The following is a 17891-nucleotide window of genomic DNA, read 5'->3' as shown; positions in this document are numbered from 1 at the left end:
TTTTAAAAACAGTAACGTAGGTCACAGTCTAGCAAAATACTTTCAATATTGAATAGATGAGTAAAGACTTTACAACCTGTAGGACAATGCATTTGTTGAGTTCAGCGCAGAATTTAAAATATTCTACTGGTTTGAAACTAAAAGCAAACCAAAACCTAGTATGTACTTCTAAGGCTACATCATTATACCAACATCTTGCAAAAACATTTTGTTCATTTACTAATGCTGTATTAAATATGTAACATTGCAACTACATTTAGAATGATTAAAAAAAATTAGAAACTTTCAACCATTTGTCACAGATACAAAATTGGTTATAAGACTTAAGATTTGTGAACCAAGAAATCTTTTATTGATGGATACACAGTAATGTTGTTTATAAATAAATTTAAATAGAATTGCAATTTTTTTCTCTTGTTTTCTGCACCTAATGCCATCCTAAGTGGAATTTTTTGACTAATAATAAACCATGCTTCCTATGAGATCTTCTGTGAAATTGTGGTTTGTCAGACCGTTATGAATTTCATACAAGATTTTGCTAATTCCACTTTTAATTAGAAATGTTTTTTTTAAACATGCCAATATAAAACCAACCTTCTATGCAGGAAGGTTTTTCTTCCCCTTCCCAGAGGTATCTTACTCTGATTATAATGAGAAGTTTTGTCCTAATATCAAACTCAGCTAAAAAATAAGATAGACTGCTTGTATTAAATGGTATAAAAAGATAATATAAATAAATCTCAAAAAAAAATCATCCTGTTACCTGACAAAAAAAAAAAAAATTCAGACCCAGTTACTACTGATCTGGTTCAGCGCATGTGAAACTCAGTAAGAGGGATCTCATTTTATTTGTGGGCATCATGTTAACATTTTCTTACTGCCTAAAGTAGATGACATCATTTGATTCCAGAAACCTTATTTGTAGGTAGAAATAGATTTGCAGGTTAAAACATATCAGGCTGAAGGTTTCTGTTATGTTTGCTATTGAAAACATTTAAAATGTTGCCTTAAAAGAGTGATTTGAAGGTGATGCAATTTCAAGGTAACTTGCAGACATTGCGTAAGTTGATGTGAGGAACTTTGAAGAAACAAGTTAACCTTGAAAATTGTGTTGCTAATAATGCCATTTATTACCATTAGAAATCCCAGAGGACATGGCTGGCTTTCTAATTGTTGGTTTAGAAATTTTCAAGCACCATGGCTGCTGCTTCTGCTGATGTTGCATGACATGAAGTATTACTCTTTTTTGTAGAAGTTAAAATTCCAAGCTACACATTTCCACTGTCTGTAAGGGAAAAACTTAATTTTTATAAATGTAACAGCTCTGAATTAAATTAGCATATATTTTTGCACAGAACTGTCAGCTTGTAAGGAATAATTGTTCTTTGCAGTTTCCTTTAAGTGATATTTAATGACCAGCTGTTAAGATATACTATGATAGTTGTGTTTCCAAAACTGTACTTAAGGACATCTCAATACCTTTAAAGTAAATCCTTATTTTCAGCTGTTTTGGTTCATTAGCCAGTCTGCCATAATGTTCGTGATGCTATTGGTGGTGGAAGCATGTGCTTCTGCAGACAGAAGCCTGTTAATACTTGACCTATTGTTTTTTTGTATCAAGAAATGGAACAAAAGTAGATTTTGCTCAAGCCTGCACTTGTTTTTTGCTGTAAGAGTGGGGAAAAATGTAAAATATATATGCATGCAACACATTGAAGCAGTAGTACTGAGTCACTTCAATATTGTATTCTACAAAAGTATTAGGAATCATGAATCTGATGTTGGTATTAAAACAGACGGCATGGAAACTTGAAAAATACCACCTTTCACTTCTTTTACTAATAGTACGTATGTAATTGTCAACGTAATGAAGTACAGAAATTGTCCTAAACATATTGTACAATTTCATTCACAGATAATTCGAAAAGTAGATAAACAAACAGCGTTATTGGATGCAGATGATCCAGTATCGCAGCTCCATAAGTGTGCGTTTTACCTTAAAGACACTGAGAGAATGTATTTGTGCCTTTCCCAGGAGAGAATAATCCAGTTTCAAGTGAGTTGTTTAAACCTGTTTGGGTAGATGAGAAGCACGGTTGCAGACTTTTCCCAATATTCCCAAAATGTGTATGAGTGCCAGTTTCGCAGTTGGTTTTGAATGAGTCTAATATTTTGTTTTGAAAAGACAGAGGATGGAAAGAAACACATCTTATCTTTCTCTTTCCAAAATACGTTTTTTCTTTCACCATAACCTTTTCCATGCCTGTCTAGACAATGAATTTCTGTTTTCTTCAGTGGAAGAAATGGAAACAGAGTACTGTGACTTAACAAGTTGATGTGCTAGTGGAATTGTGCCATTTATTTGTCTGCCCACTTCTAGCTTACAGCAAATAGGACATAATAGAGTTCATCATAGTCATATCTCATGATACTTAGCAGTGTTGCACTGTCTTGCTCTTGGCTAAGAGCATAAACATATAGACAGTTAAGGCAGTTGACCATGGTAATTTTTAAAGCCACAGAAGTCTGATTTGTCCCTAAAGAATGTAGCCATCTCTGTCTTCAATAATATTTCTCCAGCAGGTGGAAAAAATATACCTAATGAGCTACTTTAACAGGAATAAGCCCTAAGGAATAGCTGTAAAAAGAAAAAAAAAAGTGTGCAATTGTTCTGACAGCTCGTATAATATGCCAACAAACTGGGTTTAGTCTCATGTATGTTAGCATGCTTTTAGCAGACTTCTAGCGTGGCAATTACCATTAGAATAACAAGACTGCCATCACGTTTAAGCCCATCTGAGTATTGCAACATATTCTCTTTAAAAATCCAGGGCAGCTCAAATAGCAAAGGGGAGTTGAGAGATAACGTGCCCCAGGAAGATCGCCACACTCGGGAAAGACTCAGGAATTTCTTAGTAGAAGAGCTCTGGCATCCAGGGTAAGAAAGGTAGAAGCAGGAAAGTGGAAAGCAAACTTTTTAAAGATTTCCCTTAATTGAAGGGAAGTGACCAGAAAGATTGGTAAAGGCTCAATTGAATTCTATCCTATCCTACACCGGGACAGTGGAAAGAATATGAGATGCTTTGTTCATGTTTTCAGGAAACATTCATGACCTAGAGATCACAAGTGGCCACGTCTGCTGGTTCTTCCCCCAGTGGATAGCAGAGATATATATCTATTAAAGTACTTTCTCGTAAAGCAGAATGGGTCTTTGTCAGGAAGAAGAGAAAGCAATGAAACAGGAATTGCAGTGACTTGGAATCAGCCTTGCTGTTTGATCTTTCTCAAACTACCCTGAGGGAAGGGCTGAATGAAGAAGCAACTCCAGCTTCTGTGACAGCTGCCTTACTTCAATATCCTGGAAATGCTCAGGGGACTGCAGGGACATCCAAACACTCCACAGTTTATGCAACACTTGCAGAGCCCAGTCTGATAAGAGTTCTGAATTTTCCATGAGAGTAGAGCCGAGGTAAAAGGACAACCCACTCTTACAATTTTTTTTTAGAGGAGTAGGTGCCTGCTTTTTTTATTTGTTTAATAACATCTGTTAAGTTGCGCGTCAGGCTGTTATCACTCTTTGGTAACTGAAATCAAGACAGAAGATAAACTCTTCCTGCCAGTGGCAGGAGAGACTGTTTTATCCTGTTTTATCTCTTTCTTCCTTTGGACCAGAAGACCAAGACCAGTAGAAAAGGCATGTGTGGCATCTTTCACCTGCTGAGCATTAACTGCTGAGTATAGTTCCTGTAGCAGGAGTCTAGACAGTCTGTGGTCACTGGGGAAAAAACAAAAACTGACACTTTAGGGTGGCAGTTGTCATGGATGAATGAAAATAGCCCAGTATAGAGAAACTAAAGGCTTAAAGCAGGAGGGCTATAGAAAGCTAGCAGTACACCATGAACCTACAAAAAGGATTAAGGGCTACATCCCTGACTCTGCCTTTTGGTAACATTTTGTAGCCATTTAGTCCATCACTTTGATTCCTTTTGACTTGCGTTTACCAGTCCTTGGGGAATTTTCTCCTTTATTAATGTTGTGCAGTTTGTTTCCCATCCTGTCTCCATGTGAAACTAGACAATTCATGAGGTACTAGGCATGGCCTTAGAGCATTTCAACCTTCTGGTGCTGCCTGTTGAAAAGGTTAGGAAAGTTTAGGGGAAAAACAAAAAAGAGCCTGAAGGTAAATTGCCACACTTGAAAATGACAAAGACAAATGTTTCTCTTGTAGAGTAGTCTTCTGAGGATTTCTGTGACAGGAGGAGTAACATGTTCCTGAAATGATTCTTCAACATAGCAGGGTTGTCAGAAAAATTCTGTGGCATTTTTCTCCCGTTTTTGAGTCAGGTCTGAAGGGACAAGTCAAGGATGCTGTACAGGTTCATTCATTTTTGATATCCTTGGTTTTATTTGTTACGGGTTGAAGCATGTTAGTCCATTCATGCCAACAGGAGTTGTAGTCTACCTGCATGGAAAATGTCCTTTGTCAAAACAGTATACAGTAGTTTCTCTTTCAAAGTTGGGCTAGTAATTTAGAAGCATCATATATTTCTAATAAAATCATTTGAGTCTTGAGCTGGGGAAGATATGTATTTCTACCATCACTGCAGGCTTTTCTTGAAAGCTATTTTCAGTGTTTTTTAGCCTGATCGTATCAGAATGAAGAGTCCACCCAAATTCAGCTTTGATCTTGACTTCCGCTCATCTGAACTAGGCAATTTGTGCTAGTTTATCTAATCTGTGAAGTTTATCTGCCAGTTCTGAAGAGTAAAGTCTATGGTTATATACCTAGATGCACTTAAAGCTTTATGGAAGCAAACAGAATTTAGGTATTAAACTTAAAATTTTTCAGTCCATCTTTTTTTCTGTGTTTAACCTATGCACTATTGGTTGCTAGATAATGGAATTGTTTGGAGAGGCTTCTGCTGCCATAACAAAGTAGCATAACATAACCATTTGCAAGGTTGTCATTTCAGCTTCTCCCACGTCTTTCTACAAACACTGAAATATGAGCTTATTTTTTCCATCATTTTATAGGTGAACAAATTAAAAAAAAAAAAAAAGTCTTGGCAATTGGCCAGGTAACATTCATGCAATGAAAAGTATTCCATGTCAGTCTGTGGCTGTTTTGGTCACTTTGTCATTAACACAAGGTCCTACTAAAATACCTACTTTTAGTTGCTGTAGGTTTTGTTAATGGCTATTGAATAATGTTAAAACTTGGGAAGATGAACTAAAATGAACCCTATTAAATAAATCCAACTCAAGAAGGTTGGAGAGGTGGCTATATCATAGGTGAGAATTAAAATGTTCTCAGAAGTTTGCGTTTCTGCTAGGTTTGTTGAACTGTATGTGACTATTTCCCTAGTGTATTTTGTTAGAGGAAAAACAGGAAAACGTGTTATTGAACTAATAGACACTGTTGCTGACTGAGATGCTTTTTAGCTCTGTGATTGTCAAACAATTTTACAGATCAGTTTTCAAACTTTCTTTCTAAGGCCACTCCATGCCCAAAAGAACCAAATAAAGAAATGATTAATGACGGAGCTTCTTGGACAATCATTAGCACAGATAAAGCAGAGTACACATTTTATGAGGGGATGGGACCGGTCCATGCTCCAGTGACACCTGTGCCTGTTGTAGAAAGTCTTCAAGTAAGTGATTTATGTATTTACTTATTTTTATAAGCTCTTTCATGTGAGATTATTTTTGCCGTGCTGATTTCACCTTCATAGCACCTTTGCAGGCTACTGTAGGAGAACATTCATGCTAGCTTTATAAATGGTAAAATTGCTTTATGTTGCAGTAATTTTTTTCAGCTACATTTCAGAATACGTGAGCATATCCATCACAGGAATAATATTAATACTATTTTGTACATTAAAAGTTTTATTTTTTAAAATACTATGATGGTGATATCCTTAGGACTTTTGTTTATTTAGAAATTGATTTTAACTCTTAAAACAGTTATTTATGCATCAAATGGAGGCAGACTGAAACCTTATTAAGAAATGAGCCACCCACTGTTGAAAAACTTGGTCTCCTAACATATTCTGAGAAAGATTATTTTTTCTTCGTTTTCAAAGCCTTTTTCACTTTTTTATTTCAAATGGTCATTATCCCTTCAGGATATCAAATTATTTGGCAGTATCTTTTAGAGGAGTTTACTTTACAATTCAGTTTTGTAGGTCTGTTTATTTCAGTTTCATCCAGCTAATAGAAACAGCATTGTTCGTAGTTCTTGTATATACTGTGAGGTTTTTTTGAGGGTCTTCTTGTCTTTATTAATTTTTTGTGGGTTTTCTCTTTTCTGCTCACCCCCACTCCAGTTGAATGGTGGCGGGGATGTAGCAATGTTGGAACTTACAGGACAGAACTTCACTCCAAATTTACGTGTCTGGTTTGGGGATGTGGAAGCTGAAACCATGTACAGGTATTGTATTTCCTGCTGCTTTTATAGTGGCTACATTTTACAGGATACTTTCCATAGTGTATACTCATTCTTTAAGTGTTGTTATACTCAGTTGACTCTCCTGTTTTTCAGATGTGCAGAGAGCATGCTATGCGTTGTTCCAGATATTTCTGCATTTCGAGAGGGTTGGAGGTGGGTCCGTCAACCAGTCCAAGTTCCAGTAACTTTGGTCCGTAACGATGGCATAATTTACTCCACCAGCCTTACCTTTACATACACACCGGAACCAGGGCCACGACCGCACTGCAGTGCTGCTGGAGCAATCCTCAGAGCCAACTCTAGCCTCATGGCTTCCAGTGAAACAACTGCAAACAGCGAGGGAAGTTACACGAATGTCAGCACAAATCCAACCAACGTCACATCATCTACAGCAACTGTAGTTTCCTAACTACCGTTCTTTGTTTGGACTTTAACTGACTTTTAAGTGCTACATTCAAGAGAACTGAACAATTTTTGTGGTTTCATGGGAAAACACCTTTCCATTTTAGGTGATATTATTTTGAACCTTGTTACCTGCAAGTGCTGATCTTAAATATAGAAGCCACAATAAAAAAATAGATCCGAAACATAAGAACTTTATTGAAAATCTATTTTTCAGCTGTTTTTTTTTTTAATGGGCAAGAAATAAAAATGTGGCTGGGATACATGTTGAGCAAACTAGAAAACATGAACACAACATAGTTTTTATGGACCAAGGAACTTGTATAAGCTTTAGTATAAAAGGTACATTTTCACCATACCTTTTTGTATCACAACATATAGTACACTTTTGTTACCAAATAGTTTATATTTTTTTTCCTCTGAGCTTTTGCTCTGAAGTATATTCAGGTTCCAAGCCTGACCATGCTTGTATAATCTAATTACCATACTCTTCCAGTTTTAAAAAATATATATTTTTGGTCTGTGGCTGGAACTGTTCCTTTTTTTAAACTGAAGTCTTGTGACTTTTTATGAACTGAAATTGTTTTTATTTCAGCAAGTAGAACCTTGTAAAGGCCAGCATATTTTTTTTAAGATTATATGAAGTCTGTGCAAAAGCTTTAAAAAATGCCTCTGCCTTGCCTGCAATACATGCAATGTATGTTAACTTTAGTGCTCTGTTTTCAGTCATTGTTAATAGTTATTTCTGTTTTCCTTTTTAAAATATGTATTTATAGTGATAATTCTTGAGGTTCTAACATTACGTGAGGTTTTTTTTAGTGGCATCTGAAGCAGTCATGTTAATGATTGTTCATGTCACAGGCATACGTTGGTGTTTTTGAAGGGTTGTTACTGGGTTACTCCCCCTCTCCTTTCACAGTCATTGCATCCGAAAATGTTTCAGGATCTGTTCAGGTTTTTCTAATCTTGTACATAATTTGTATTAAGTGTAAGTTAAATGTTTTATTTCAAAAATGGAATGTTCCCAATAACTTCATTTGGCAGCATGTCTTCTGTCTTGTTGGCATGTAACTAAAATATCACGAGAAGTGTGTACTGCAAATGGGATTGGTAGGTGATGCCCTTCATCACTGAGAATCGCAAAAAGCATGTTTTTCATCATACTGTTCGGTATATTAGGCCAGACTTCAGTGTAACACTTGTATCGAGAACGTGCTTTCATTGTGAAGTGATCATACCATAATAACTAGAAGTAAATTTTATTACTTGGAAATGGGCAAATAGAAAATCGCAAAAGCACTATGAAGATGTCAACTCCTCCCATCCTTGTTTCCTGTGGGTTTCTCTTTCCCTGCCAACAGCTTGTGCAACGTTCAAGTCTTCTCTCCATCATAAATTTAAGGCTCATTTGCACTTTGACTTTGTTGGTTGTTGTGTTTGTTTTTCATTTTGACTTTGCCATGTTTTATCCCTCCTTGTAGACCTGCCTGTTTCATTTGTATTTGAAAATATATTCCAGTAGTTCATTTGTAGTCACAGAACTAGGCATAGACTCATAGGACAAGTTTTGATAGTGTGATCTTCCTCTTTAAAAGCCAAAATACAAATGTTATGGTGTGTTCAGCCTTTTCTGTACCCTGAAGCATGAGCCACAACTACTGTAAATGTGAACCTGTGGCTTCCTACAGTGCATTGCTTTCAAGATTACCTGTTGACCATTTTCACAGAGTTTTTGTCTGACTACTTACTCCAGTTCCAACACCCACACCATTTTAAAGCATCGTCTGCACCATGTGTGTGTACTCTGACGCTCCATTCTACTTGTTTGCTTTAGTGCTCTGTTGTACATGTGAAAACGACGTGGTTAAAGGAGAAAATCCATTGTAAAACATATTTAGCTAAATAGTTTAAATCAGTGCCACTGTCCTTTCAAAATGTGCTTGTATTCTACCACAGGCCTTCATATTTGCTCTTCTGTGTTACGAAACTTATTCCCACGACATAGTCACAATGCTGGTTCTTAGCACTAGTGAATACTGCCTCACCTCATCTCTGTTCAGTGACCAAGGGCAGAATTCATTGTGGCCTTATCTCTGTTTTAAACTGTTTACTGGCATTTACTTGCAAACCTGTTTACTTGTGTATGTGCTATAAAACTTCATGTTAATTGTTTTGTGGCAGGAATCATTTCAGCGTTTTTGTTCAAAGCACATAAGTATCGTACAGTACTGCTTAAATCAAGAGCCACAGATTTTCATCATTAATCAGAATTAAAATACATGATACATGTATCGGATTTAGAAGGCTATTCAAGAACAAACCATGATATACACACAGTAGGCAAACCATAACAAGCCTTTTAACCTTCAGAGAATATTTAGATAGCTTTTCAGAACTTGACACCTGCTTTTATACTCATTATTTAAAAATTTTTACATATAAATGCAATACTTTTTTATATTCAGTTTCTTTATTTGCAATAATTTCGCCCAATAGATATATTATACTCCTTGACTTGTAAAGAACCTGATGTCTTAGCCTAATTTCTGCTGTTCTACACACTACAGCCTAGTGGGTGAAAAACAGATTATTAAGTTGTGCTTACAAGACTATTTTATACCCCATTTTTCCCTTGGGCTTGTGGCTCTGTTGTTGCCAGTAGTTATTTTGTAGTACAGAAATGGTCTTCCAAGTCCTTACTGTTGTTCAGCTGTCCAGTTGTTCAGATACGTTATCTTCCTGAACCTTTTCCTGTGGGGTGTTATTGTTACATTTATTGGCCTTGTGAGCTGTTAACCAATTTTCATGATATTAACAATATCTCAGCATTTTGATAAAACTACTTTTAGAGTGTTTCAATATGAAACAGTTATAACTGTTCAAGTCTAGTTGTTAAGTCTGCTGTTAATTCTGTATACATAGAAACTGAGTCTGTGTTCAGAACGTTGTTTTAGTTCCAACTGTAGGACGCAAAAGCAAATTAAGTGCTCAAATTTAGCTCTGCCTTTTCTTGTTTTCTTTTGTTTGGAACTGCATTTCAGAATTCAACACTAGCATAGTCTTTAATAACCTGCTGCTGATGTTTTTCCTAATTATGTGCCCTGAGGGCATCCCACAACTGTGTTAATAATGATATTCTGTACTTCTTTTCATTGCACAGACTTGTAAGATCAGAATGGTTACCTGAAAAGACGTGAACTCAAGGTATAAATCTGTGAATTCCCCGTATAAAAAACATTAATGCCAAGTGAAACAAAGTGTCTATTAAAAGTAAGCTACCCACTTGTAGATTAAAAGACTCGGTAGAGGTGTCCATCTTGAAACTAGATGCTCTTCAATTATTAACCATATTATTTACTTTCTTTCAAAAGCAGCTGTGTTTATGAGTACTGAACAAATGTGTATACTTTCCTGTGCCAGACTTTTGACTTTGTTTTCAAGCACTGTACTGTGGGATTGAGTGGCAGCTTTGTTAGAAAAAGAAGTATCTTAGGGTTTCTACTTAACCCTTTTAGGACTGAACAATTTCTTCCCTTTAGAAGCTGTAAAATAAACGAACAGTTCTGACTCTGTAAGCATTCTGTCTGTGTTCAACACTGCATTTGCCCCATACGGAGGTGCTATGCTAATGTCATTTTTTTTTTTTTAAATCCTGTAGCATGTGTATGCATTCAGTCTTAAAAGGGTTATTTTTACAAACTGTGCACCTGTAAAGTTTCTTAGCAATAAGGTAGAAAAATGAGCAAGTTTTTACCATAATTTTGTAGAATTAATTGCTCAGTTCCATATTTCATCAAGAAAAACCCTGCAATATGGGCAGTTTTGAGGATTAAATAAAAGTGAAATGTAAACCACATAAAAGTGTTTTTTTGTCAAGTGTACTGTGTGTGTATATGTGCATATTATCAGGCTTCATTTTTTTTCTACAAGGCTAAAGATAAAATGCCATGTTACTGTTGATGTGACAAACATAACTGAACATCTGTACGATGATATATCATAAAAGTAGTTATGACTTGATCAGGTGTTGAACCTTGCCACGTTTTTGTGGGCTCTTTTCAATGTTAACCAAGGAATATGTTTGTTTTGGATGTGGTTTTTTTTGGTTGTTTTTTTTTGCGCATGAACAGTGAGGTCATCCGTGGAGCCAGAACAACACAAAAGAAGACCAAGCCCAGGAGTGGAAAAGTCATCACTAGTTGTGAGGCCATGCACGCTGGACTCCACTTACACGGGATATGGAATGTGCACCCAAAAAGCTGGTTTTCCAAACTAAATCTGTTTCATTATGGCTTGTACAATTGCTGGAGTTAGATAAGAAACTGTTTTTTTTCCAATAATGTAACAAAAAAGGTTCACTTTTTGATATTATTTATTAAATAAGAAAAAACGAACTGTGTTTGTTTAACTTTAGCAGCTTTATTATTGCAACTAGTGTTCACCTGATCTGTTTTCATCCTTTTCTTACTTGCAGACTGCCAGATATTTATTTGTTAATAAGATCTGTGGAAATGCAGCAAGCTGGTTTGTTTTTTGTTTTGAGAGGATACTCTGGAAGGGTTACAAGGAATAACTAGAAATTACACCTTCCTCTAGCTTCCAAGCACATGATGGCTTAACAACGTTTCTGAGACTTAGAAGGGAAATGGGCACAACAGTGAGATAATTCGGAATGGCAGAAACCTACCATTATAGTACTACTAGTTTTGTACTAAACTAGTAGAAAAAGTACTAGTTTAATTGTTAGACTGCAAAGGGGCCATACGTGGTGGCTAGGATGTGGAGAGGACAAGATTTGGTAACATAAGCAGATCATTCTGACCGTAAAGAAAAGTTACAGATGCTTTTCTGAAACATCTGCAAAGGTAAATTCAATTCTTTAAGACACAAAATGGGCAGAAATTTGGTCTGTTTGAAACAGGGACAGTATGGGCAGATTACATTTCAAAATTGTTTTAAAACCCTTGCAGTTCAATGCTGGAATGATAAACTGACTTTTCTGGAAGACGAGAGAATTAGATCTTTTCTGAGGTTTTGGTAAAAAGAACAGTAACTTGCTAAACTTCAATGTTGACATAATTGGAAGAAATAGTGTGGGATGGTGCTCATTTTAGATTAACAAGTACAGATTTAAAAATGTCTTCATCTGAACCTTGGCAATTAGCTGTGTAGGTAGTGTCAACAATACATCTTGTTAAAATCCAGATTAGAAGTTTAAAAGGAGAATAGCATGAAATTATTTGGCTAGAGGTAAGGATTCATTTAGGGGTTTACATGGAATATGTCATTTCAAAACTACAGGACTGGGACAGGTAGGATTACCAAGTTGGGAGGGGTGGTTTACCTCTCACAGTGCCCTATTTGGATTGGTGTTGTGCCCTTCTGAGGAGGGTTAAAAAAAACAAACAAACAAACAAACTTCATATGCTCAATTAGTGTGCAGGTAAAGAATATTTGTTTCTGATATCCAGTAACGCGTGTTTAGCGTGAGGCCAGAAGCTTGAGAAGGTACATCTCATTTATTGTAAAATATTTTTGGTTTTAATATTAATTATGTATGATGAAAATTAGTTGAAGTCTTGCTTCTGTGTAGAAGAAAAATCGTGAGCTGCCTGCACCCAGTGAAATAGAGGCGATAGTGTTCTGAACTTGACATCTTTCAGGTTCTGCATCTCTTGTTCAAGTATGGAAAAGGATGGTTAAAAGTTTGCTGTATTCTTTTCCGTTCGCTATTTATTGCCTTTGCATTTTAGGCTCAGTTCCCTTGTTTTTCCTGTGTACTTTTCCAGCTCCTTAATTAGTTTGCAGTTCTCAGAAGGTGCAAATTTTGCTGCATAATTTAGGAGAAATGAGTCAGTGATGAAAGTAAGGTGAACTATGGCTTCGGAGATTACGTCTGCCATCTCTCTGCTGTTTCTACTCCTGTGCTATCAGGGAGGAAGAAATGATAATTTGTTTTTTAAGCTGCTTATAGGTCTATCGAATGAAAATGAGATGTGCCCTTAATGATCTGCAGGATCTGAAGGTGATGCGTGAGTTGGATCTGTACAAGGGTGCCTGTGAATCTTCCCGTGAATTTAAAAATTCTTTGCTTATCATTCTCCATCTTTTAGTTGCATTTGCTGTCATAGTGCCCTCTCATCTATGTTCATTAAAACCTTACGTTTTCTCTGCTTTTAACTGAAATACTTCTGTTCTGTTGGATGATTTGTCCACTGGGAAATTGCTGCTCTCTGCCTCTACGAATCCCCCCTGCTGTGTTCCACAGGAAGGGTGGGACTTTGTGTCATTCAAGTGCCTTCCCCACCTTCCCCTCTTAATTTATAGTGTAGCTTCTCACGAGTCACTTGGCATGAGGCCTTCATCATGTAAACGATGGCAGCTGCATTCATTCGTGCATTGCTGTGTCGGTGCATGAAGACTTTTACAATAAGCTGTAATCCACTGGCCATGCTTAAAGAAGGAAGGGTTTTGTTAAACCCAGCCATGCAGACCCTACCATCAGGGTCTAAAGAACTTCATAATTTCAACAACTGTATTAGGGATGGACGCACAGACCTATACATAGTACGTTTTCTGCCAGGGGATTGTCTGTTTTAACAGCCAACTGGCCACAAACACTTAATTGGATCTATTGGATACTGAAATCTGTGTTCAATTCTGTTTGGAGCCCAGTGACTTTTTGTTTTAGTGAGTTGATGTTTGAGTGTTTCTTCTTAATTTTGATATAATTGTATATAATCTGCTCAGAGCTAATCCAGCCAAGGTAGCTGTGCTCTGAAATGGCAAGTGCTAAAAAGATGCTGAGATCCACATGGGTGTATTCACAGCACATGGCAAATATGACAGAAGTGGCTTCAAACCTTCTGTTGTTGTTGTATTCCAAATAACTTTGCATGATACTTCAGTGTGCATGTAGTTGCACAGTTTAGTTCAGCATGAACTCTGTTTCTGTACCTGCATAAATGTGTCCCGTGCAACACATAAAAATCCCCCAAAACATAAATGGTTCGTTTGTTAGCTTCCTAGCTTCCCCTGTCACCTGTCATCCCCAGTAACTTGTTACTATAACATCTTAAATGTTGTCTTTTTCCATAGTTGTACTTTTTCTATTTGTTCTCAACTAGGTGTGCTTCAAATCCCATTTTGGCTCCCATTGCCAGCAATTTGTATTTGTAGAAACTGGAAGAGAGTAGGTGGAGGGTTCATGGTGACTGAATTTGCTGTCTTAAAGAACGTAAATGGGAAATGTCAAAAATGTGTGAGACTCAGGTGTGTGCGTGTGTGTATATATATATATTTTTTTTCATGAAAGAAATCCTTAGGCTAGAAAAATGTCTGAATTTTTTAAAAATGTGTTCATCTTGGTTCTGATAAATTGTTTCTGTGTTTTGCTTTTGAAAGCAAGTATTTTCAAGAAGGATTTCTAACATTTTAACATAATTCTATGGATTCTTTTTTGCAAGATTGAGAAAAAGAATTGTGGTTAAGCACAGGTGCTACAGTCTAACAGTATGCCTTAATACAGAGCAGAATGCCATACGAAACCATTTTTTAAAAAATCTAGAAAACGTATTAAATCTTATTGACAAAGGAGGCAACTTGATCGAGTAGGAGTTTGGTTTATCCTTTTTCCAAATGAATGCCTTGTTTCTGTGCTGTGCAGCTGAGCAGTAACAAATTTTTGAATAGTGTTGCAGGCTGATTAAATAATTTCTGAGGGGCCTGACGTGGGCTAACCTTCGTGTGGCCATGTATCTGCTCTGACCATCATCCTTTTTCCACTCATACTGCTTTTACTGCGTGCCTGGATTTGAGGAGCCATCTGGAGTTTGGGCTCTGCCTGAAGTGATGAGCTCAGTGCGTGAGGCTGGTGTGGGGTCGACTTGCCAATTTTGCACATTCAGAAGTTTTACTTCTAAATCATTTTTTGGGCGAGCAGCTTTACCTTAGAGATGTAATAGATTTGTAAATCAAACAGCATGGTCCAAAAAAATGGTTTATTTTTATTTAACATAAAGGTAAGGGTGATAAAGATAGTTTGTTTCCTTATTTTGGGAGGAAAAATCCAAGAGGTGACTGTTTAAGCTTTCAAATATACGTGCACTTTCTGACAAATGGCTCAGTTTTCAAGTTAAGAACAATTTTGTGCTATTCAGAGCAAAAATGTGGTGGGACTTTGTGTTGTTTTGCATTTCTGCCTTCAGATACTTTGATCTTTGTCCAAGCTGTCCTGAACATAATGGGTTTAATCTTAAAAGTTATGAACTGGTTGTCTTTATCCCTGGACTTCTTTGAAATACTGAGCTTGTGATGATAATTTTTGATAAAATGATCCTTTTGCACAACTTTTTACTGTCAGCTTATAGGTAAACTGATAGAAAACAACAGCTATCAATAGAAATGTGTTAAATTAGAAAACAAAACAAAAATATCCTCTCACAGGAAGTTATGATGGCAAAGCAATAGATTAGACTGACTTAGTACCTGTATGTGATTATTTTCACAGCAAGAAGAAAATTTAAGTATTTCAGCAGTCATAGCTTTCAAAAATTGTATGTCAATATTATTTCTTTGCAGCTGGTTCCTCCAGCTATCTTGAGGAAAGTTAGGAGATACGGGTAGTGTTGTGCCTTTCATCTGCTGGGATCTGAGAAAAGTTTATGAATCTGTTCCATCTTATATCACAATCTAGCTTCCTTTCACTTGCCCTTTCATCCTGTTTTAACAAGCAATTTCTTTGCAGCTGGTCGTATTCAAGTGAACACCAACAACGTTGATGTTGATCCTGTTTTTTTCAATTAGTACATCATTTATGTATCTGTGAAAGTGTTCCTCTCTTTTAGAATGTCTAAATGCTAGCCAGCTTGTGAAATGAGCTCTGTAAAAGTATGACAAGTTCAGTCCAAATCATTTTCCATGAGTCTGGTGCAGAAAATTCACAGACCCAACGCAATTATTGTTGTCCTGACGCAAAGGACTTAAGGACATTTGGCCAGGCCCCACGTGTGGGCTGAAGCAATGAGTTTAGACCTCAGTGGAACATAAGTGGTGGCGAGTTATTATGTAAGAAGGAAGGAGAGAGGTAGCAGCAGATGGGAACACAAGTTTTTAAACTAGATTGCTGGAAATTTCAGGGCTGATAGGAGTTACGTGAGTCATAAGGGACCGAGTGTAGTGGATGCAGCCAGTAAAGTCTGAGAGTTACCTCTCGTATAGGCAAGGGCAGTACTTTGGCTTTTTTTTTTTCCCCCCACTGGCCAGCAATGGTGTTGGTTCAAACAGATGAATGATGACAAATGAAACCCCTCTGCCAGTATCAGCTAAGGTGTCAGCTTGATGCTCAGAATTTACAAAACATTTTATTTAAAGCCAAATAGTGAAAAATATGGGAAAATAAAATAATTTAACAGATAGTAATAAGAATTGATAATAACAATGTAATAAACTGTTGGACACTAGCAGAACTGAAAATCTGTTGTTCTCTAGCAATTCATTAATTGCCATGTGTAAAGAGTCGAGAAGCTCAGATGTAAAGTACCAAGTGATGTACCAGGTGTCTACTGGGAAAACTCAGGCATGTGCCATCCAAGTTGAGATCATCTTCAGTTTACCTAATCTTAACCAATTTGATGTGCTTTACTGGGCCCCATAGGGCAAGTAGTATCTGGAATTGGGTTGAAAAAGAAGCAGGTCTGCTCGACATACTTTGTATGGAAAGCTGGGATGCAAGTCCAGCTTTTGTATCCCGCTGAAGTACAATAATTGTTGCTGTGGGGATTTATCATCTAAAAAAAAAAAAATCCCCCTTTTTTTTTTTTTTTCCAAATTAAGAACAGTTAATAGGCATTGATTAAAACCTCAGACCAGCAAGGTTGTAAAGTCTGTGTTCCAGGTGACCCTTTAGTGGGTCCATCTCTGGAACGGAGCAAACTGAATTTTAAGTCCTTTTTCTGAAGCAGGATCAGGAAGAACCTGATTCTCCCTCCTCTTAAACCACAAATTCTGTTTTGGACTAGAGAAGGTTTTTGCCTTGGGAGAAAAAGAAAATGTCCATCAAAAAGTTTTTGATTAGGTGGTTAAATAGGAAACTTCCTGATGAACTCTCATTTCACCTAATTTCCCAGCTGAAGTTGACTTGTAAAGTGCTCCTGCACTTCAAACTGTAGCTGCTACCCAGAAGAACCCCCCTGTGCTGTTTGATCAGGAATATGTCGATAACGTGCTGGTTTTCTACCTGCTATCTTTGTAAGACCAACTGAGATGGTCTTACCTGAATGGAGAGATGCAGGATTCTCAGCATAGAGGCAGAGCTAAAATTTAAATGAATTAGGAAACTGAGGGAAGAAATGTTTTCTTGTAGATAATACAAACCCTCCGGCACCTTACTACAACACAAAAGCTGTTCTATCTGCTGTAAATAACCTGAAAAAATAGAGTCCTGCATCTCTCCATTCAAAGCTCAGCTCAAGGCTGAGGCCACTCTCAGCTTCAGTGCCCTCCCGGTCCTTTCATCAGTGGGTGTTTGGGCTCAGAATTAAAAGTCCCACGGGACACGCCTGAGTAGGGCTCTGGACTGATGCATTTATGACCAGTGGGAACAAATGCTTGAAAGTTAATACACAATCTCCTCTCAGATACCCAGAGAGGAGACAAAATTTGCTTTATTGTGACGTCCTTACCCAGACAAAGCTCTCGCTGACGACAACAGAACCTGCAGATGTCAGCCCCAGATCGCTTGCAGCAGCTGCTGTTTGGGCACAAGCAGGACTGGATGGGACTGATCCCAGGCAGGACTTGAAGCAGAACTAGCTCTTGAAGCATGCAGGGTTTCCAAGTCAGCAGCACCACCTCAAGCATACTGCATTTTTATTAGGACATTTCTTGCAAGATTTATCCATTTCTGAAGATTTCTGTTGCAGGCACAAACTATCTCATCTACTCACCAGGCCAAATGACAGTTACGTGTCTGCATTTTCAACTAATTCCCTCTTATTTAAGTGCAGATACAATTTATTTACTAGTTCAGTGGTCTGAAAGT

General features: G+C 37.2%; 1 protein-coding gene across 1 annotated transcript in view; it reads left to right on the top strand.

Moving 5' to 3' along the window:
• Positions 1-10706, top strand: part of RBPJ (recombination signal binding protein for immunoglobulin kappa J region) — a 58649-nt gene extending 47943 nt beyond the window's left edge. The window contains 4 exon segments of the mRNA XM_040556478.1: positions 1916-2056; positions 5496-5651; positions 6327-6430; positions 6542-10706. Coding sequence (XP_040412412.1) covers positions 1916-2056; positions 5496-5651; positions 6327-6430; positions 6542-6857 — 717 coding nt within the window. The 3' untranslated portion in view covers positions 6858-10706.
• Positions 10707-17891: the final 7185 nt, after the last annotated feature.

Source organism: Cygnus olor, chromosome 4, assembly GCF_009769625.2.
Source record: "Cygnus olor isolate bCygOlo1 chromosome 4, bCygOlo1.pri.v2, whole genome shotgun sequence".
Classification (NCBI taxonomy): Eukaryota; Metazoa; Chordata; class Aves; order Anseriformes; family Anatidae; genus Cygnus; species Cygnus olor.
Note: the sequence above shows the minus strand (reverse complement) of the source record. Positions and strands in the feature narration are given on the sequence as shown.